Source organism: Bombus terrestris, chromosome 7 (assembly GCF_910591885.1).
Source record: "Bombus terrestris chromosome 7, iyBomTerr1.2, whole genome shotgun sequence".
Taxonomy (NCBI): domain Eukaryota; kingdom Metazoa; phylum Arthropoda; class Insecta; order Hymenoptera; family Apidae; genus Bombus; species Bombus terrestris.
The window spans coordinates 8685894-8704792 of record NC_063275.1 but is presented as its reverse complement, the minus strand read 5'-3'; the positions used below and the strand labels follow the sequence as shown (position 1 = coordinate 8704792).

The window sequence follows — 18899 nt, the reverse complement described above, 5'->3', positions numbered from 1 at the left end:
AAATATTAATTTGTTTCGTTTCTTTTGATACATTTTTGAATGATATATATATTCATTATCATTAGAGGTTTGAAATTATTTTTTTGTATTAGAAATATTTACTTACTGTTAATGACGTTTATAATATAGAAATAAAAAGTTTATATGTACAAACCTTGGAAAATAATTTAATGTAGGAATAAATATATTTAAGAGCTTGAAATTATAAGTTATAAAAATCAAGATACTATATCTAGTTCACAGAAATATATCTAGTTTAGAGAAATATATAATTGAAATTATTTTTAGTTCTTTACCATCCTTTTTCAAAATTAAATGAAATTAAGTGTTTAAATGAAATTAGAAGTAAATTGTACATTGACATTTCACTAATAATTATGGTATACCTTTTACAAAACGGATCACATGTTCCTGAATTTTTTGCTCTGGTTTGTAAATTTCTTGCTTCCTTTACAAGCACGTGTAATGCACCGCGACTCCAATTCTTCTTCGATTTAGAAGCACTACGATCTGTTCCTATTTCCCGATCTCGTTCTAGTTGTGTAGGATCTGGTGGTACGAACTTTAGACCGACGATTACCTCACCTTTGTATGCAACAGGGTCGTCGAATGGTTCTGTCTAAAATTTATAATTGCAATGAGTATTGAATACATAATTATTGAGAAACATATTTTTATCGTTTAAAATCATTCGAATCGTATGAAGAAATTTTGACAGGAAGAACGATGCAATACTTTTGTGTAATACTTCGATATGTATTGTTTTATAGGGGATGTTTCGCTTATTTTGTCGATAGAAAAAAATGTACCAAGACAAAATTGACTCAGAACGACGTCTGATTCGTGATTTTCGTTTCTAAGCTCTCAAGTTTATCAACATATTTTTATACGGGATTAGATATTCTGATATATTTCGTTCGATGTGTCTGTTTACTCTCAATAAAAAAGTATCAAGACTCTTATGTCTGAGAACCATTAGTATAAAAGATATTTTAGCTTTAATTTTGTAAAACTTATCGTACGAAAGACAAGGGAAACATAACCACAGGAATAATACTCTGTATCTTTTATTGTCTCTCATACGATAAATAATGATTATGGAGTAATTAAAGATCAAGACGATAATAAAATAAAGCAAGCCATATGTTTCAAGTAGATTTTAATAATAGTAATACTTCAAGTATTCTCAAATTTTGGGAATGATTCTTCTTATTTTATGATACAAATAATTAAAAAGAAGTGAATGGCTAATTAAAGTAAATATGCAAAGTTTAATACTAATTATTCGATAAATTATATGCTGCAATACTGTATAGTGATAAAAATTGGAGGTTTCTAGCAAAGATTCTAGTTCTTGCACATGCAAATGCATCATAAAATTGTGTAGTTAGAAGTTAGTTTGCAAGAATATCACGTATTTCCATAGAAATGCTTTCTTCCTTCATGCTACTGTTCAAATTTGAATTTTTTGCATGTAAATGAATAGCCGAATAGGAATAATTTGCCAGGTAGTATAATAACTCGTGCAATATTGCATTCTTACCGCGAAGTGTGTCAATTAGCTTTATTAACGCAAATAAAAACAAATAAAAAGAGGCTCTAATTACATACTGGAGAATAATTGAGTCAGTACGAAGACTTACTTTCCCCGGCCCATTCTCGCCGCGCTTTTATATCTAGAATGATCTGTATTGTGTAAAATTGTGCGCATTGTGTAAAATTACTGAAAAAGAGATACAACGCGAATCAAAAAATTCCCCTAACTAATAAATCTTAAATCGAAGATGAGTTTTGTTTCTATTAGTGGCTAAGCTTATCAACAAATTTTGGGAAATGGGAAAAAATTATCTTTATTTAGTTACTTACTAAAAATAAAAAATTCTTTCAGCAAATATGCAATTAGTAAATATTAATTATTATTAAAATTGATTTTTCTATTTACTACGAGATATAGAGGAGAAGCACGAGTAGTTGATGTTTTTAATTTACTATAGATATTAGATCATTTAAGCTAAATGCATTTCACGATTTACCATTATACGTACAAGAAACTAATATCTTAAAATAATAATCAGCTATTTTATTTGTTTTCTTTTTTCATCTTCTCTATCTTAAAGTCTAAACATATCGATATTTAATAATAATAGATTTCTCGTTAGTCGCCTTGTATCTCTTCCAGTAATAATAAAACATTTCGTACATTTATGCTTGGTAACGTACTTGTGCTAGACAAGCTGTCGTAAACTTACTCGTTCCTGAAGCGGGTACCATTTCGGTGTGGGATCGTCGAAGATTTTGTTCTCCAGGGGCATTCGAACCTCGCCAAGGAAATCGTTGCGTCCAAACATGTCTGAATGCCAAACTGTCAGCCACAAGGTTCTGGTTTCTAGGCCGCTCAGACTCATATGGAACTGAAATGTCGTGGTGACGAACCATCCAAGCTCTAACTTTCATGCAGGAACAACGGAGCAACAGGCAAAACATTTGTGCTCAAGACTGGTCTCAAATGAAAAAGCTTACCTTCAATGTTTCGTTAAACTCTGGATTCAACGTGTGTTTCTTCACCTTAGTTTTCCGTTTGCCGCTCTTCGACTTGTCCGGCAATAAGTATACCTTCACGTATCTGTTGAAGTAGGTTATATAAAAGAAGAATGTAATTTTATAGGAAATTGTTGGTTTTCGATGTACATAAAGTTATTTAAATTATTATGTTCGTTGACAGATAATTTTTATAGCAATAGAGATATAAATTTAATAAAATTTTGGAAATATGTTTCTAGAATATTTACATTGCTTTTCTTTTAAATTGATCGTCTAAAGACGCATTAACCACTATAATAAATTACAGGTCATGTTTTATAATTTGTGTTTGATTGAAATTTTTTAATTTCCTTTGTATAGAAGAAACTGCTTTTGCTTTCACAACATAAATTATTCTGATTATACTCTACATATTGCAGTATAAAATATGTTATGAATTTATGGTTCTTTGAAATAATAAAAATATTAAAAAATATGTAGGTGATATTTATAGGCGGCATTTAGTCATCAAGGCAGTGAAATGTGTATAATGGTGTAAAATGGATGACATGTGTATAGATATTTTTAATGCAAAATTAAATTGTTTATAATCTGACAAGTACATCTCAATCTAAAATATAATTTGGTAGAGAAATTTTCTTCGTTATTTTGTTCGTTATTTTGTTGTTATTATGTTGTTTCGTTATTTTATCACCCAAATATTTTTAGCACTACATATTTCAAGTTATTACAATTTAATTATGAATCTTGTTTTCTCTTGATTTTTGAAAAATATGCTTTTGTAATTATTGTCTTTTCACCGATACTAAAGTAGTCAGGAATATTTGCAAAAAGGACGCTAAGAATTATAAATAAATTTGAAATATCGATCCTATTATACAGTTTTTTCTAAACATTCCAACTTCTCACGATATTTTGATATATTTCTTATGATATTTTACCAAGGAATACGATTAAAGAAATTTCTAATTTTTCTGATAAATTTGTAAAAATTTCAATCTGTTGTGCATATAGTATGTTGTAGAGTAGTGTTCGTTGTCTGATATATTACGTCTGTAAGAAAAGAAATGTACTAACGTGTTGAAAACTCCTACAAATTGGCAATAACTATTCATAAGTAAGAGGATAATTAGTTTTTTTTAATAATATATATTATATAGTGATTAATTATATTGGGCGAAACACGTAATCGGTAGCATTAATCTGGCAAATGATTTTTCTTTCATGAGTCATGCGTTACTTACGGATCGGATCGTTTGCGTTTTACGTCAACAGGAGCTAGATTTTTGCATTTTGTTACGTGCACCTCGAATGTTAGGTGCTTATAATCGTATTGCAAAGCGAATTCGACTTCTCCTGTGACGACAACCGAGCGACAGCATCGTCCTTCACCAGCGCCGCTATAAACCGATGCCATAGAATCTGAACGTGCCTGAAAAATATATATTAAGTATTTATGTATATTCATATTCCAACAACGCAAGATAATTTCTAATCAATAAATATAGCAAAAGGAATTGCGGATAACAGTGAATTGGAAGTTTTCTTCTTCCTAACAACTCTTTTTCCTTTAACAGCCTCTCTCAGACAAGTTTTCGTCTTTAAGAAACTCATAAGAAACTTCAAGAAGATCCTACTAGAACCAACAATATGAACTATTATAAAACACGTCATTGTATCACGCCAAATGAAGTTACTGAAAATTCTCAACGAGAATTGATTGTAAATATTCTAATAAATAAATAAATAAAAAAAAAAAAAGAAACTCAAATTTGGAAATCTTTACAGTATGGTTTCTTAGTAGATGATCATTTTTATTTATGCTTATGCGCATCTATATTAAGAAGGTATTTCTTCTATGCGTATTTTTTTATTATCTACGTATTATTTTATAATATTAAAGACAAATTTAAAATCTTTCAAACCAATTACTTTTAGTTGTAGATCTTTTCTTTTCTTTAGTGTCTAAAACAACACTAAACACGCGTCTTTTATAGATATTTTGCAATATACAATTAAAGGAAATAAAGAGTTTTATCAAACTATCTGGACAAATTAATCAATGAAAAACATTTTTACGTCATGATAGAATCACACGTAATATGATATAAGCACGTAGAATGACGCCTTAGTTATAAATATGCAGAACCAGGATATTTTACAAATTCCAGGAAATTTTTGAGACAAAAATAAAATCAGTTTAAATAAAAGAAAATTCTATTTTAAAATATTTTTGTCGTATTCGTAATCAGATATAAGATACGCTCGCCTCTAATTCAACATTTAGTATTCCAATAACACATTAGATTTAAAGCTGGTTTAAATTTGGTACTTACTCCAAGACTCGACAAAGATGCACGGGTTGCAAGGTGTCCAGAATGTAGTCCGGAATCCATGTCATCTACATCGATCACTGTATGACTAGAGCCTGCTCGTGATCCTGCACCGATGATCGGAGTACTACATGCTTCTGACAAGCTACTTCCATCATCTGTAACATAAAATATATGGATAATATAATTAGACACGTCGTTAATTAATAAACCGACCGGTTTTTATCTTTCTAAAGGGTTTTTCGTTTTCGTTTCAAATTTCGCGTGTATTTGAACAATATTCATGTTACCATCCGATAGAAAAGTGCAATCTACAAGAAAAATATAAAATTCATGAAATATAAGTGTTTCTATAACAATCACAATAATTTTCTTTAACCGTCTTTTATCGTAATCTGACAATTTTAGAAAATAATATATTTGTTGAATCTACAATTTACTACAAAATAATTTCTTCGCAAAGATTTAAACTACTTTAATAAAAATAAGAAATTATGTATCTCCGTTAAAAGTACAAAGTTTAATGATTACAATATTTTACATATTTAAAATGTACGCCTTTAGGCCGAAAACAAGAAACGAATGTAATAAAAAACTAAGCAAATTATTAGAAAATTATAACACGATGAAACTGACTTATTCCATCCTCAGAGTTGTTATCGCAGCTTTTCTGCTGGCTTGATTTTCGTATTTGACACTTGGGAAACAACTCGGAATACGAAGATAAATTCCTCCGTTCGTCCGATTTTCTAATCGTATGTTTTGAAAATATTTCTGGAAAGGAGGATTCACTGTCGCTTTCAAACTCCTTCCTCTCGTCAGAGTCATTCTTTTTATTAGTTTTAGAGAGCATCGTTAAACTGCGTTTTATGCCAAACGAAGGACTGCTCGGTGTATAAGTCGTACCTTCGGAACTTATAAAATTAATTGTTAATGCACTTTTCTCCAGTCCTCTGGGTCTGTAATTACTTTCCTGTATCAATGCACGACTACCATCGACGTTTGCTGGAATTTCATTCTTTGTCAACGAATCATCCGATGCCATTCGTTTCATCTCCATCTGATCCTTTTTTCTTTCCAAATCTTCATTTTGTAAAATCTTCTCATTTGATGATTCTTCTTCGACGCGATTTCTACATTTAGGATAACAAGATGCACCACAACAGTCAAAGAATAAATTGGAAGTGATACGTCGCGCTAGATCCCTCACGGTCCAGGACCGATTTGGCACGTTGAAAGTGGTATAACCAGTGGCCTTTGTCATTTTCACGCGCGATTTTCTCGTTCTGCGCCCTTCGAACACGTTGGAAACTTCTCCACGAGCAACCCGTTGCTTGCAACACTTTCTTTTGCTTGGAGAATCTGCCGGAAGTTCGCTTCGATAACTTCCAACTGAGGAGATGCTTCGCCACGAGGCAGTGTTTCATGAAAACCTGCCTCGTACGTTTCGATCGTTCTTCCTATTTTCTCGATAATTCTAATGAAATAGAATATCGTTAGTCGGTGAACAATTAGAGATGTGCATTAGGATCGTTTTCGGTGTCGAACTTCGTTAAATGCCACTCGTATTCGTTTTCGTTCATTGCGATAGTTACGTGCAGGTAATTTTGTGCAATTTCTCGCGCAATTTCGCGATCAACCCTTGGGCAATTTACGCGAAATGGTGGAACGAAATGCAAACAGAAGCGAAACATTCTCGATACTAACGAGTTCGTTTATGTCCATGGCCGTTTCTGATAATGTAGCGAGGGGAACGAGCACTACGATAAAACTGATTTTTGCTTCCTGTTTTCCGTCCTGAATGTGTAGGTGCTTTCACGTTCAAGGTTCCGCCTCCATGGAATTACGATAAGGGACAAAATTAAAATATGTTTGAAAATTTCCTACAAAAGACACGATTGCTCAGATTGTTCAATTTTATTCTTATACAAAGGTTTGGAGTACAGTTTCTACAGCAAGTACGATGGGGTCAATGATAATTAGATAAGTATGGGAAAATTCAAAATACAAAAGTGGACAGAATGAATGGTTTGATAAAACAATTTGCTACCAAAATTTCATTTTCTATATTATATTTATAAATCCAATGATAGTGATATATTAATTATTATTCCGTGATGTAGAATAATTGTATTAATTTAATTATTAATATACTACGGACATCACTACATTTTCTGGAAATTTATAGATGCAACAATATACAGAATACAATATAGGTAACATGCGAAAATACATAAAATATCTAAAGAAATATTTTTGTTATAATATTTAGCGAATAAAGTAAATCTCCACGCAGGTTCCATTTTTTAGTTATGTTCATAGATATTTAGGTTTATCTTTAGAGTATATGTAAGTGTTAATGATTAATATAAAATTTTACTTGAATGAGATATAGAATGAAACTTATACTTACTCGAATTGAAACTAGATATGTTATAATAAAAATTTATGATCAACAGACTGATTTATAGGATCATAGAAATTTTTAGTATCATATTCGCATTTCAGGTGCAATGTCTATGAGCGACTAGAAGAAATGTGTGCCAAGGTGAATGCTGCTAGGTGAGAAAAAGCCTTTGTGACTCGTACATTTTACACTTTAGATTTTAGCATATTAAAATTTCCATTTATTGTATACCACATTATTAAACATATGTTATATAATTTTCGAAATTGTTATCCTTATACCTACTTATTTCCTTTTGAAAAATAAAATTAAGTGAAAACATGACACGACAATAAATGGATTTTATTAATATTTGATTTGCAGCTTCTTTACGATACCTTTATATTAGTTGTAAAAGTGAAGTGTAAATTTTCAATATATATATTAAGTTGATAAAAAATAAATGGCTAATCTAAATATATTGGAATTCATTGAGTAAGTTAGATGATAATTGTAGATTGTTTTTAGTTATTTTTATGTCACAAGGAAGATTAGACTTTGCAGAATAGTTTAGCATCTTTGTATATTCTTAGTATTTCGTACAACTTATTTCCAATAATGTTCGCATCGATTAACAATAGTTGTATTTACATACATGTATATAAAAAGCTACTATATATGTAAGACAGTTGAGTCGAAATATATTTCTTTTATAACTTATGTTACTTTTAAATAGTTCGATAATGTTTTAAATGGCAATTTCTACCGTATAATTAAATTTATTATTACTTAATTAATTCACAGGACACTGGAATTATTTTTAAAACTGAAGTAAGCGTATAAGTTATTGAGAAATGTAAGCAGATATAATTTTTTATTTGTAGAATGGCTAAAAAAATAAAATGCATATGCATTATATTCAAAAGTATATCAGATATATACAACATATATATGAGATTATAGTCATTGAGTGATCATGGTATGTGACAATTTATTTCACAATCTAGTAATTTAGAAGTCTCATCGATTAAAGCTTTACTTTCTTCTATTCTTAAGAAGTACAGTGTTCTTTTTATCGGTGCATTATATTCTAATTTAACATAATAATATATTTTAATATTACATTTCAGGCATCTGGTTCTATTAATTCCTTGACATCGACTAAACATTTTCTTGCGTTAATGATAGTGATTACATTCGTATTTTAAATAATCGATACATGTGAAATCATGACATTTAATTCTATACACTACGTTGCGTGCTGTCTAAATAATAGAAACAATCCAATATTTGTATTAGCACCAGCGAATGTGTTGAACTATAAAATGAAACGCAAAGAAGGTATGAAAAAAGAATACGAAGAGGATCGTCTCGTTTAAAGTTTCACACCGACTTGTCCTATTTTCGTGTGTACACAGCAGTGAAAACACGTTAAGTAAATATAGTGTAGCCAGTGGAATCAATATAACGTTTCCACACCCATGATTCACTCGAAAAAGTATCTGGAAAGGTAACTTGTGTTATTCCAGTGAACCTTTGACATCTGTACAATTATGCGTGAGCATACACCCACGCGATCGGTAAACACCGTTCCCGATACGCGATGCACATGAGCCACCCAAGTATCACAACTATGCGTAGATAGATGAAAGCCTAGCCTAGAGTTCTCCTAGGCATTGGAATATCATTTTCAAACTGCCATCGATATAGTGCGGTAAGTTTGTAAGAGAAACATTATGATACCATTTTGGAATGTTTTTTTTTTTTTTTATTTATTAGAATATTTACAATCAATTCTCGTTGAGAATTTTCAGTAACTTAATTTGGCGTGATACAATGACATGGATTATAATAGTTTTATATTGTTGGTTTTAGTAGAAACTAAGGATTTAATCTAGAGGGTATTTTCTTTTTAGTCTGCGGATCTGGCCCGTGGTGTCTAGTAGTTGGGTGACTAATGGGTTGTGGTGGTTGTTGACTCTTGTGTTATATCTGCTTCTGGACTTGTGTATTTCATCTTTGACTGTAGGTATCTTGAGGTCACGGTGGATTGTTTCGTTGGTGGAATGTTGTCGACTTTGGAATGTTGTCACTTGTTTCATGTTTTTACATGGATTTATATATATGTAAACTACCTAGAATTCATGTGGGATAGGGATTCTTTTTGTTTTACGAGTAGCACGACAGGCTTTGTTTCACGGACAGAGCGATCTTCTTTTGTTTTACGGAGAACCATTTTTGAGAGGCACGCATTTTCCCAAACGGACGGACAGAGAGTTACATTAGAGACAGATAAGGTTACAGAATAGTTATTTAAGATTTTAAAGACTGAAGAAAAAAGATCGGTAGCTCAGGACGTTGAAAATCGATTCTCGATTTTCAGGTAAACATTGTACCAAAGACTTGTTATTTCTCATTCATATAATTATTGTTATTTATTGTTATAGACGGATATTAATTGTTGTTTATTTTTGTATTTTATCTAATTACTTTATAATGAAAAAACTCGATTTTCAGACTATAGAATCGATCCCTGAATTATCCCAAGATTTACGATCTTACATATATATATGTATGGAATTGAATTTTGTGGCAAACTATGGAGGAACTTGAAGTATTTAAACCCATTAGTAGGAGATGATGATAGGGTTGCTTGACGGGTGATTGACAGTGCGATAAAATAGCGAAGAATTTAGAATGAACGATTTAGAAAATAATTATCTCTCTTGATAGGTGCAATTTGTAAGCTACAGGCTACTTTTCTATAATTCTACAATTTTACGTCAAATAAGATAATTTGACAATTTGTTATTTGTGAAATTTTCTTGTAAAAGTTTATATCATTAATATAATTTGTATTATAATTAAAATATAAATTATTATTGATATAACTAATAGTAATTTATAACTAGTGAGTTGTGCAATTTTATTAATAATATTAATTAAACTGCGTAAGTAGATTCTGACACCAGTATGGTATAAAGATAATACATTCTTTCAACATTTCACAGAGAATAATTGCGTTAGGTGTAATGATATTTAAAATGTGACATTTTTAAATATACAATTGATTTTAAACATGTGATATTCAATTTTCCGGCTTTAAATTTATAATACTGTATTTGGAAGGATTAAAATATAAATTGAAAATGATAAATCAATATCTCTTATACGTAAAATACAAATGTTTCTAAAATTTAAAACGTTCTCTAGATGTTTATTTTTACGATACGATATTGTGTATTTTATTTTTGAATTTCTTTTAATAATAAAATACATTATTTGATTAAATATAGGAGTGCCAAATAAGAAAAATCTATTATTATCATTATTATTGTTATCATCATTATTATGTTATTTGATTAATAATTGAATTATTAAATATATTATTCGCGATGAATGAAACTTCACATCAAAAGAATTACAAAGATTTATATGCTAGGATTAATTGATTTTCTTTTTAAATATCAGTAAACTATACGTGATTATTAGCAACAATGATGAAATGTCTACATTTCTTAAGTTCAGACTTCTCATGTTAATAAGGTATGACGTTATTAAGTTCATTTAGTTCGTCACACTTTCTTTATTCCATGCTTAGTAATCAAGATTAATTACAACAAAGTACTAGTATATCGGATTAAACGCATGTTCGTGAACTTCATCATAATGAGTTGATCGTGCTCAAAATAATATTAAGAATTACGATACGATAATGGACATTGTAACACATGATAATATTACTTTCCTGAGGCAGCTATTAGATAAATAACAATTATAATTTATGCCGTATATTTGTTTTAATAAATCCTTAATCATTTTTTCAATTTTAATTATAAACTTTCTTTAAAGATTAAAAATTATCTGTAATTATATCAGCGTGTGTGTGCGTGTATATGCTGTATGTAATATGAACTGATACTTCACACGTATGTGAAGGAATTGATACACATCTTGATGATACACCGAAGTTATTCAATACACTCACTTGGAATTAACACTAATGACTCTTTTCCAGAGATATTTCTCTTTCCTCTTTATATATACACACTCATGCTAATTTTACACATAACCATTAATATGATACATATAATAAATAAATATAAATTTAATAAAATATAAAATACATAATAGTAATAAATCTGGTATAAAATTTTCAAAACGTTAAATTTATAGTTTTCTGTGCAATGCACATGATTATAAGGATAAGCATCAACTTTATTTTACTTCATTTTACATTACGATATCCATTTATATCTATTTTAATAATGAGAAAAGGATATATATGTAAGGAATATTAGATATGAATATGAATGTATAAAAAAAGTAGTGGTAAACATTTAATATATACGTAATTACATTATTATAATTACATAAGGTTTTAGACAAAAATATGTTTGAGATGTATATATAAATAAAAAAATAATTTCAATCAGATTGTCAAAAGCATGTAGTTGAATCTACAACACGGAGATGGAAAGGAGTTTCGTGTAAACTGGATCGTAGAATTAGTAAAAAGTAACAATTAACATTAAAGAAAAATGATACATTCCTCTAATACAGGAATAAAATGCAGCACTAATTATTAACAGAAAATAATCATCAACATATTAAATCGTTTAAAACATGTTATTGAAAAAAAGGATATGGGAAATATTAAGAAAATATTAAAACTTCCATAGAAAGTTGCCATTTTAGATTTTTTAATGTTTTTTTCAACATTTCTTTTAATATTTAAACAACGGTTTCTTTTACGTCAAAAGCTTTTTACTCTCTGACATCCATATACTATACTTCAATGTACTGCGAAACATTTTTGTTCTTTTATCTGTATTTATTTCAGATATAGAATAAAGTCAAAGTTATGCTAGTATTCGAATTTTTTTCGAGACCGACTGTATGTACGAATAACAGTATATTTTCATTTCAAATATGCTTTTTCGTGATTATTATCTTTTGGCCAATTCAAGTCACGCTTCGATAGAGTAATCCGATAACTATAATGCAACAGCATTTGTTTGTAAGATAGAATTCTATTCCTTTATTTAATTAATCCACATTATTTTACATAGCTTTGCCTGTTAACTAACGCGCCAATTGATCTAATTAGTGCTAGAAATACAAAGTCGACTTTTAAATGAAGGAAATGCACACCGAGTAGAAGCGTGGTTTTAATTTACTTCTACGCTTTTAATCGAATTCCACAGATTCTGCTAGCTTTGCGAAAAATCTATTTGCTTTGGTGTTCAAATCGTTTAAACCGTGGCAGCCTAAATTTTCGCGGTTGTTCAACCTATATCAATTGCATATATACATATATATACGTACTAAATATTTTGTAGGTAGCTTTTACATGTGTACATTTTCAGATCTGTTTCAAATTTTACCAATATTATAATCGATTCTCGTCACAGCGTTAATGAAATTTTAAAATGTTTATGTGTTGTTTAACACACATGATATATTTGTAAAAAATTTTCGTTAGCATTCCCTATTTTTAGACACCGAATGGAATTAAAATAAGAAAAGTCGGTAAACATGGATTTATCACGTTTATTTCTCTTTTTTACAAGTGTAAATTAAGTTGAAGTGATTTCTAACACATCGAAATAAATATTAGACTACGATAATTAGACTATGATAAAAATCGATTTACCTATATCCAACACGTTTTGAATATTTCTCATATACAGAAAGATTTTGTTAATTGTTTTTTAATATCAAATTAATATCAATTGTTAATTTGATATTATTGTTAATATCAAATGCCAGTATTTGAAAGTTGTTAACGTTGAATATCTCGACGTGAATATCAAATACCAAGATTCTGAGATTGCTGATATCGAATATTGCGATTAAGAATTTTAAATTACAAGCACCAGTACATAATTATACATATGGACATAATAATCTCCTATAGGCAAACTGTATCTTTGTGGATTGGAGATATACCCTTAATTTATATTTCTTATTATCTTTATAATTTATATCTTATAATAATATTTGTACTACACGATTATATGATATTTTTATATAAAACATTGCTAATAGTTGTAGAATTTTGTGAGAACCTTTTAAAATGAAGAACAGTACTTATGTAAATACGATATTAAACGCTATTTTCCCTGCAACTGACTCTAAAATATAAGCAGATTGCAAATAAGACGAGCTCGAAAATTAATGGAACTTCAACATATTTTTCCAAGAGACCGGTTGAGGTGTGACGTATGATTTTTTTGAAACTTTTTATCTTCATGATAAGTACAATGCGATATAATAATAAAATTTGATCTTGAACTACAAGGTCAAAGTCAATTTCCAGCTTCTTTTTTATAGATCTTCGCCGATGTAGAGGTGGCAGATTTTAGGACACACTGTACATTTTTAGATTTGTTTTAAACTTTATAATCAAATTTCTTTTTAATCAAATTTCAAAATGTTTTGAATAGCACACGTAATGTATTCATAGAAGATTTTTACAAATATGCTTTTGTGGGCAACTGTATGTAGGTATTGGTATATTTGGTTTATTCTGGCTTGTAAAAGCTTAAATCACTATAATTTTCTATCATTTGTTACCGAACACTTCGTATGCAATTATATCAATATAAGAGATATTAAGATTTAAGGATTGAATGACATTTTTCAGGTATTATTTAATAATTATTTAAATATCGTTGGAAATTATTAAAATTATTGAATATAAGTACCAGCTTAAGTGTAATTTAATTTTATTTTTAGATATTAGATATAAATTTATAATCTCACATACGAATATTCAAAGATTAGATATTTTACTGCTAATTTTATTATGTTTGGAAAGTAATGTTTAAAACAAAATGTTTAAACTCATTGTGGTTATGTTGTCGATATTACGTCTTTAACAACATTGAATAGTAATAGAGGACAACATTAATTACTGTATGATGTATTATTAATTTTAATTTATTTATATATTTAATCGCTAACTAGGAATATTTTTCCTAAATGTATGCAAATGACTGATCATATGCAAATTCGTATATGATATAGTTTTAGGAATACGATACATATGCGAACGCATATATGATATACATATATATGTATATAAAGATATCTAAATAGAAATTTGTTTTATCATTAGAGGTTCCAAAGACATGTTTTGCATTTTGCATATTTTCCACAATACATGTTTATGCGCATTACATACTTTTTGTATATTACGAAATTACTTCTCGTAGAGTCCCTGAATACTTCTTCTATAGCTCCCATATATTTCATATCAGTGATAAAATATTGAGAATATTGATATTCTCAACAAATTACAATATTTATCGATACTCATTCAAGAATATTATTAGAGACATTGGGATAAATTAAAATCTTTTTTTCGATATGCTTAATGCTATTCTGAACAAAAAGTTATTTATTATTTTAAACCCACTATATGTAATATTATCACACGACATTGGATCCTATATACGTAAAAAACAATACTTTCAGTTTACAAAGTAATTCTGATATGCAAAAAACACTTATGTATGATGAGTACTATCGAAAAGGCTATTGTTTGACAAGACTGTTGCACGTTGTTAGTTAAATAATATAATAAAATGAGAACTATTTTTCAGGCAGGTATTCATATGGTATATTTTCTATATATTCCGTGTTTTAGTTTATACAGTATCTCTTCATATTTTACTTGCATAAACATTCGTGTTTTATTTATTATATCCTAAAAATATTATATTCTGTTATATTTTGTTTATACTCTGTTCCTTTTATTTCATTTTGGATGATTTCATTTTAAATTGAAATTTTTCTTGCAAGCCTTATATCTTTTATTATTATGCAATCAAAAAATGATAATGTTATTTTCATAATAATGCTATATATGTCATAACAATGTTATCCATATTAACAAGAAGATCTCGTATTGTAATAAAAGGTTTCTCCATTCATTTCTCTATATAGATTGTTTCCATATACAATGACTGTGAAAGTCTTTGATCACTTACCATAGAAAACTTATATTCATATCGAGTGTGTTAATTAAAACATTTTGAACATTACTGTTACTAAGTAAATATATATTTACTAAAAAATTAATATACAGCATGCATATGCATGTAATAAGTTAAGGACTCACTTAACACTGTTCAAATACTTTTGTGATTTCTGTGAAATATACCCCGTGGACCGAGCTGCTTAGGCTGACCTACTTTCGTTCGTGTAAGGAGGTTTGCTCGTACACAGGGGTATTTCGCCTTATTTTTAATTCACAATAACTAAACAACAAAGCTGACAACGCAAATTTTTTATTTTTGATTTTCATCTTATTTTAGCTCAAGAACCACCCCTTAAGTATTTTGACACCTGTAAACGAACACCCTGCATGTATACTTGCACTAAATATTTTGTAATTTTTATGAATACTTTCAGATTTATTAGAAACTTCGTCAATATAGTCACGGTAGTTGGGTTGCATAACAGTCCCAATGAAATTTCAAACTATTTCAAACAAAATAATTGTATATAATTTATTGCAATATCTACAAACATCCGAATATTCAGTCAAAACTATATCTAACGATTCTCGAATCAACAATCTTTTTAAAATTAATTACAACTTTTGAACAGATGGTATCTATCGGCCCATATATTTCATTCAAATGCTACATAATATTGTATCGTAGTAGAACATAGAATTTTGCAGTTGCTAAAGATCAACATTGAATTATTTACTCTTGAAAATAACCATAACAATTTGCCGCTACTGAAGTAGTCGAAGTTCGAGTTAATAAATATCCAATAAAATGCAATTTAGTTGTTCTGTAACATGTTAGAAAATATTTCCATTAAACGCAATGACGTTAAATCGCAGTGCAATTTGAATCTGACGTAGCATCTGTTCCGTCATAATGTGCGCACTAGAGTTTAATCGAAGAAAAAACCGAGGGAAAAAGATTAGGTCTTCGGCTCGTCAGTAGAATACCGTTTTCTTGATCACGCAAAAAGGTGACACGCATTTCAAAAGTCGTTGGCAGCGGCATACCGGCTCTGTCCATTGACTTTCCAACTAACTTTACAGAAAATGCACGTGCCTATGTTGAAAGGCAGGTGTATTTGAAGATAAATTAGGCTTTAACGCATTATTGCTATTAATTGTACGCTGTTGCTTTTTATTTCTCGCATACCTATATAATTAAAAGCAAAAGGTGCTATAATCACTATCAAATAATTTTTATTCCCATGATTATAATGGAAATCAATTGCGTTTCTAGTGCAAAGTTAATGTTCCTTTTCTTCAGTCCTACTTTTACAGAAGATTTTTAAGTTCGTATTTAACATTTGCAATTTTATTGATCCATATTTTTTTCATTTCACTCCATTTCAATCTTTATTTCATCTTTTACTGAAACATGTATTTTAAGCTCTGAATTAATGTATTGTTGTCAAGACTTTGTGTAAATAGAATTACGTCTATTCACAATAATTTACTATTACACATGTTAGTAACGTTAAAACATTAAAAGTGATTATTATATTGGTATTTTTCTACTACTCTTAAAAATTTGAAATTCAATAATTTATCATACTTATTGGAACTGTATTTGTACTTTTTAAGAAATCATAATACACATGATAATATATGTGAAGTATAGTTGAATAAAAGTGAAAACAACATTTCATTTACACATTTTATTAAAATTTTAAAAAATCATTACGTTTTTATAACTTCAGAGTAATTTACTATGTGCAACACTTCAAGTAAAATATTTTGGTTATTACAGTTTGAAAATGATGTTTAATATGAAATAATACTTAACAGTAACATTAATGAAATTGAATAAAAATCGAATTTTGTACTGAAATGAAACAAAGCTAACGCGAGATTAAAAACAATAAAATAAATCTTGTAAAAGAGTTTTAAAATAAAACATCTGATGGATCGAAGTGTCCACGTTACAAAACATGAGCAACACAGTTTCTTTGACGAGAAACACGTGCGTCTTAGTTTCCTACACCGAACAAAATCCTAAATACATAGTTCTATCGCATGGAAGCTTAACAAGTTAACGTGTAAAAAAAATATCGCGAGGAGCGTGAGTTGCGAATCTATAGATGGAGAGGCGATATCGACGACCACCAACTATCTTCCAAGAGTAATGGAATATAAAAATATTATATCTTTTATAATTTTTAAGAATTTTCAAAAATTTCTTACCTATATAATTAATGCGAATTTAATTACCTAGGCTATATAGAATCGAAGATATTGAAATAGATAATAGAGATATTAAAATAGAAATTATAAGTAAAGTTTAAATTTTGTAAAGGAAGATTCAAATACTGCTACTAGTACTAATGTATATACTTTTATGCATTTCGCTCTCGCCCTGTCTCCCAAGAAAGGTTTCTCGAGTCGCCACTGCGAGAAAGCGGTTTGGGAGCGACATGCTACACTTGTGTACAATGCGCGAATCGTGCCATGAAATGTACACAGCATTATTATTGGCGTAGAAACGACGGTATAAGTCTTGTTACCTAATAGCAATCGAGACAATCTAATAATAGATACTTTGGTTTATGTAAATTCAAATTTTTATAAAAATAAAAAAAACAAAAGTAAAACATTCGTTTCACTCTTTAAACATTGTAACGAGTTTTGCACATTATTGTAGATTTGAATTCTTTGATCGAATAAATGTATAGGTAAACATTCACAGCTCATACAATTTTGTACACTTTGAAAGTATTGAAGCTCATATATTCTTAATTTTATTGGTGGTATAAAATAGTTTGATTAATAACGATAATAAATAAAAGTTTTTGTCATATAGCTTTATTCGATTTGGTAAATTTTCAATATTATATAAAATATAGTTTCTACATTTCACAAGCATTATTCCCTGATATCCTGCTTCTAAAGTCTGAATATTTTTAAACTTCTGCAATCCTCTAGGATTTCCACCACTGTCAAATGTATTTGCTTTTCGATTCAATCTCAATCTATGACAAATCTCCTACAGTCCACAATCTCTATACAATACTCCATATGTCCAAACTTGCCAGGAAACAAACAATTCGTATAACTGGAGTTTACAAACAGGGATTCACTGATTCTCTTCACTAGCCTAGTTTCTTGTACAAATAATAGGGTTTCACGTGTATATAAGTGAATTACTAATAAATGATATACTATTATGTTTAAAATTCATTGCAAAGAATATTTTCAATTTTTATTACTATCTTCATTCTCATTTAAACAATAAAATGTCATGTTCAGATGCATTAATTTTGGAATTTTGAAGAAATTTATTTAATTAAAATGTATGTGATATAGTTTCAGGAATACGATACATATGCAAATGCATTATGATATACATATATATGTATATAAAGATATCTAAATAGAAATTTTTTTTTTATCGTTAGAGGTTCCAAAGACATGTTTTGCAATTTGCATATTTTCCATAATAAATGTTTATGCGCATTACATACTTTTTGTATATTACGAAATTACTTCACGTAGACTCCCTGAATAGTTCTTCTATAGCTCCCATATATTTCATATCTACCAGTGATAAAATATCAATAACTTCACATTGATATTTTCAACAAATTACAATATTTATCGATACTCATTCAAGAATATT

At 29.0% G+C, this 18899-nt stretch overlaps 1 protein-coding gene across 6 annotated transcripts in view; it reads right to left on the bottom strand.

Annotated features, from left to right (window-relative positions):
* The window catches only part of LOC100644979, a 95547-nt gene that overhangs the window by 3772 nt on the left and 72876 nt on the right, over positions 1-18899 (bottom strand). For 3 of the 6 annotated variants that reach the window (XM_048407180.1, XM_048407178.1, XM_048407179.1), the window contains exons 12-17: positions 4878-5032; positions 3786-3973; positions 3619-3648; positions 2521-2623; positions 2250-2411; positions 387-619 (exon numbers count right to left, since the gene is read on the bottom strand). In XM_048407180.1, coding sequence (XP_048263137.1) covers positions 387-619; positions 2250-2411; positions 2521-2623; positions 3619-3648; positions 3786-3973; positions 4878-5032 — 871 coding nt within the window. The remainder of the gene's footprint in view (positions 1-386; positions 620-2249; positions 2412-2520; positions 2624-3618; positions 3649-3785; positions 3974-4877; positions 5033-18899) is intronic. The other 3 variants (XM_048407181.1, XM_020866573.2, XM_048407182.1) reach the window with 3 other exon arrangements.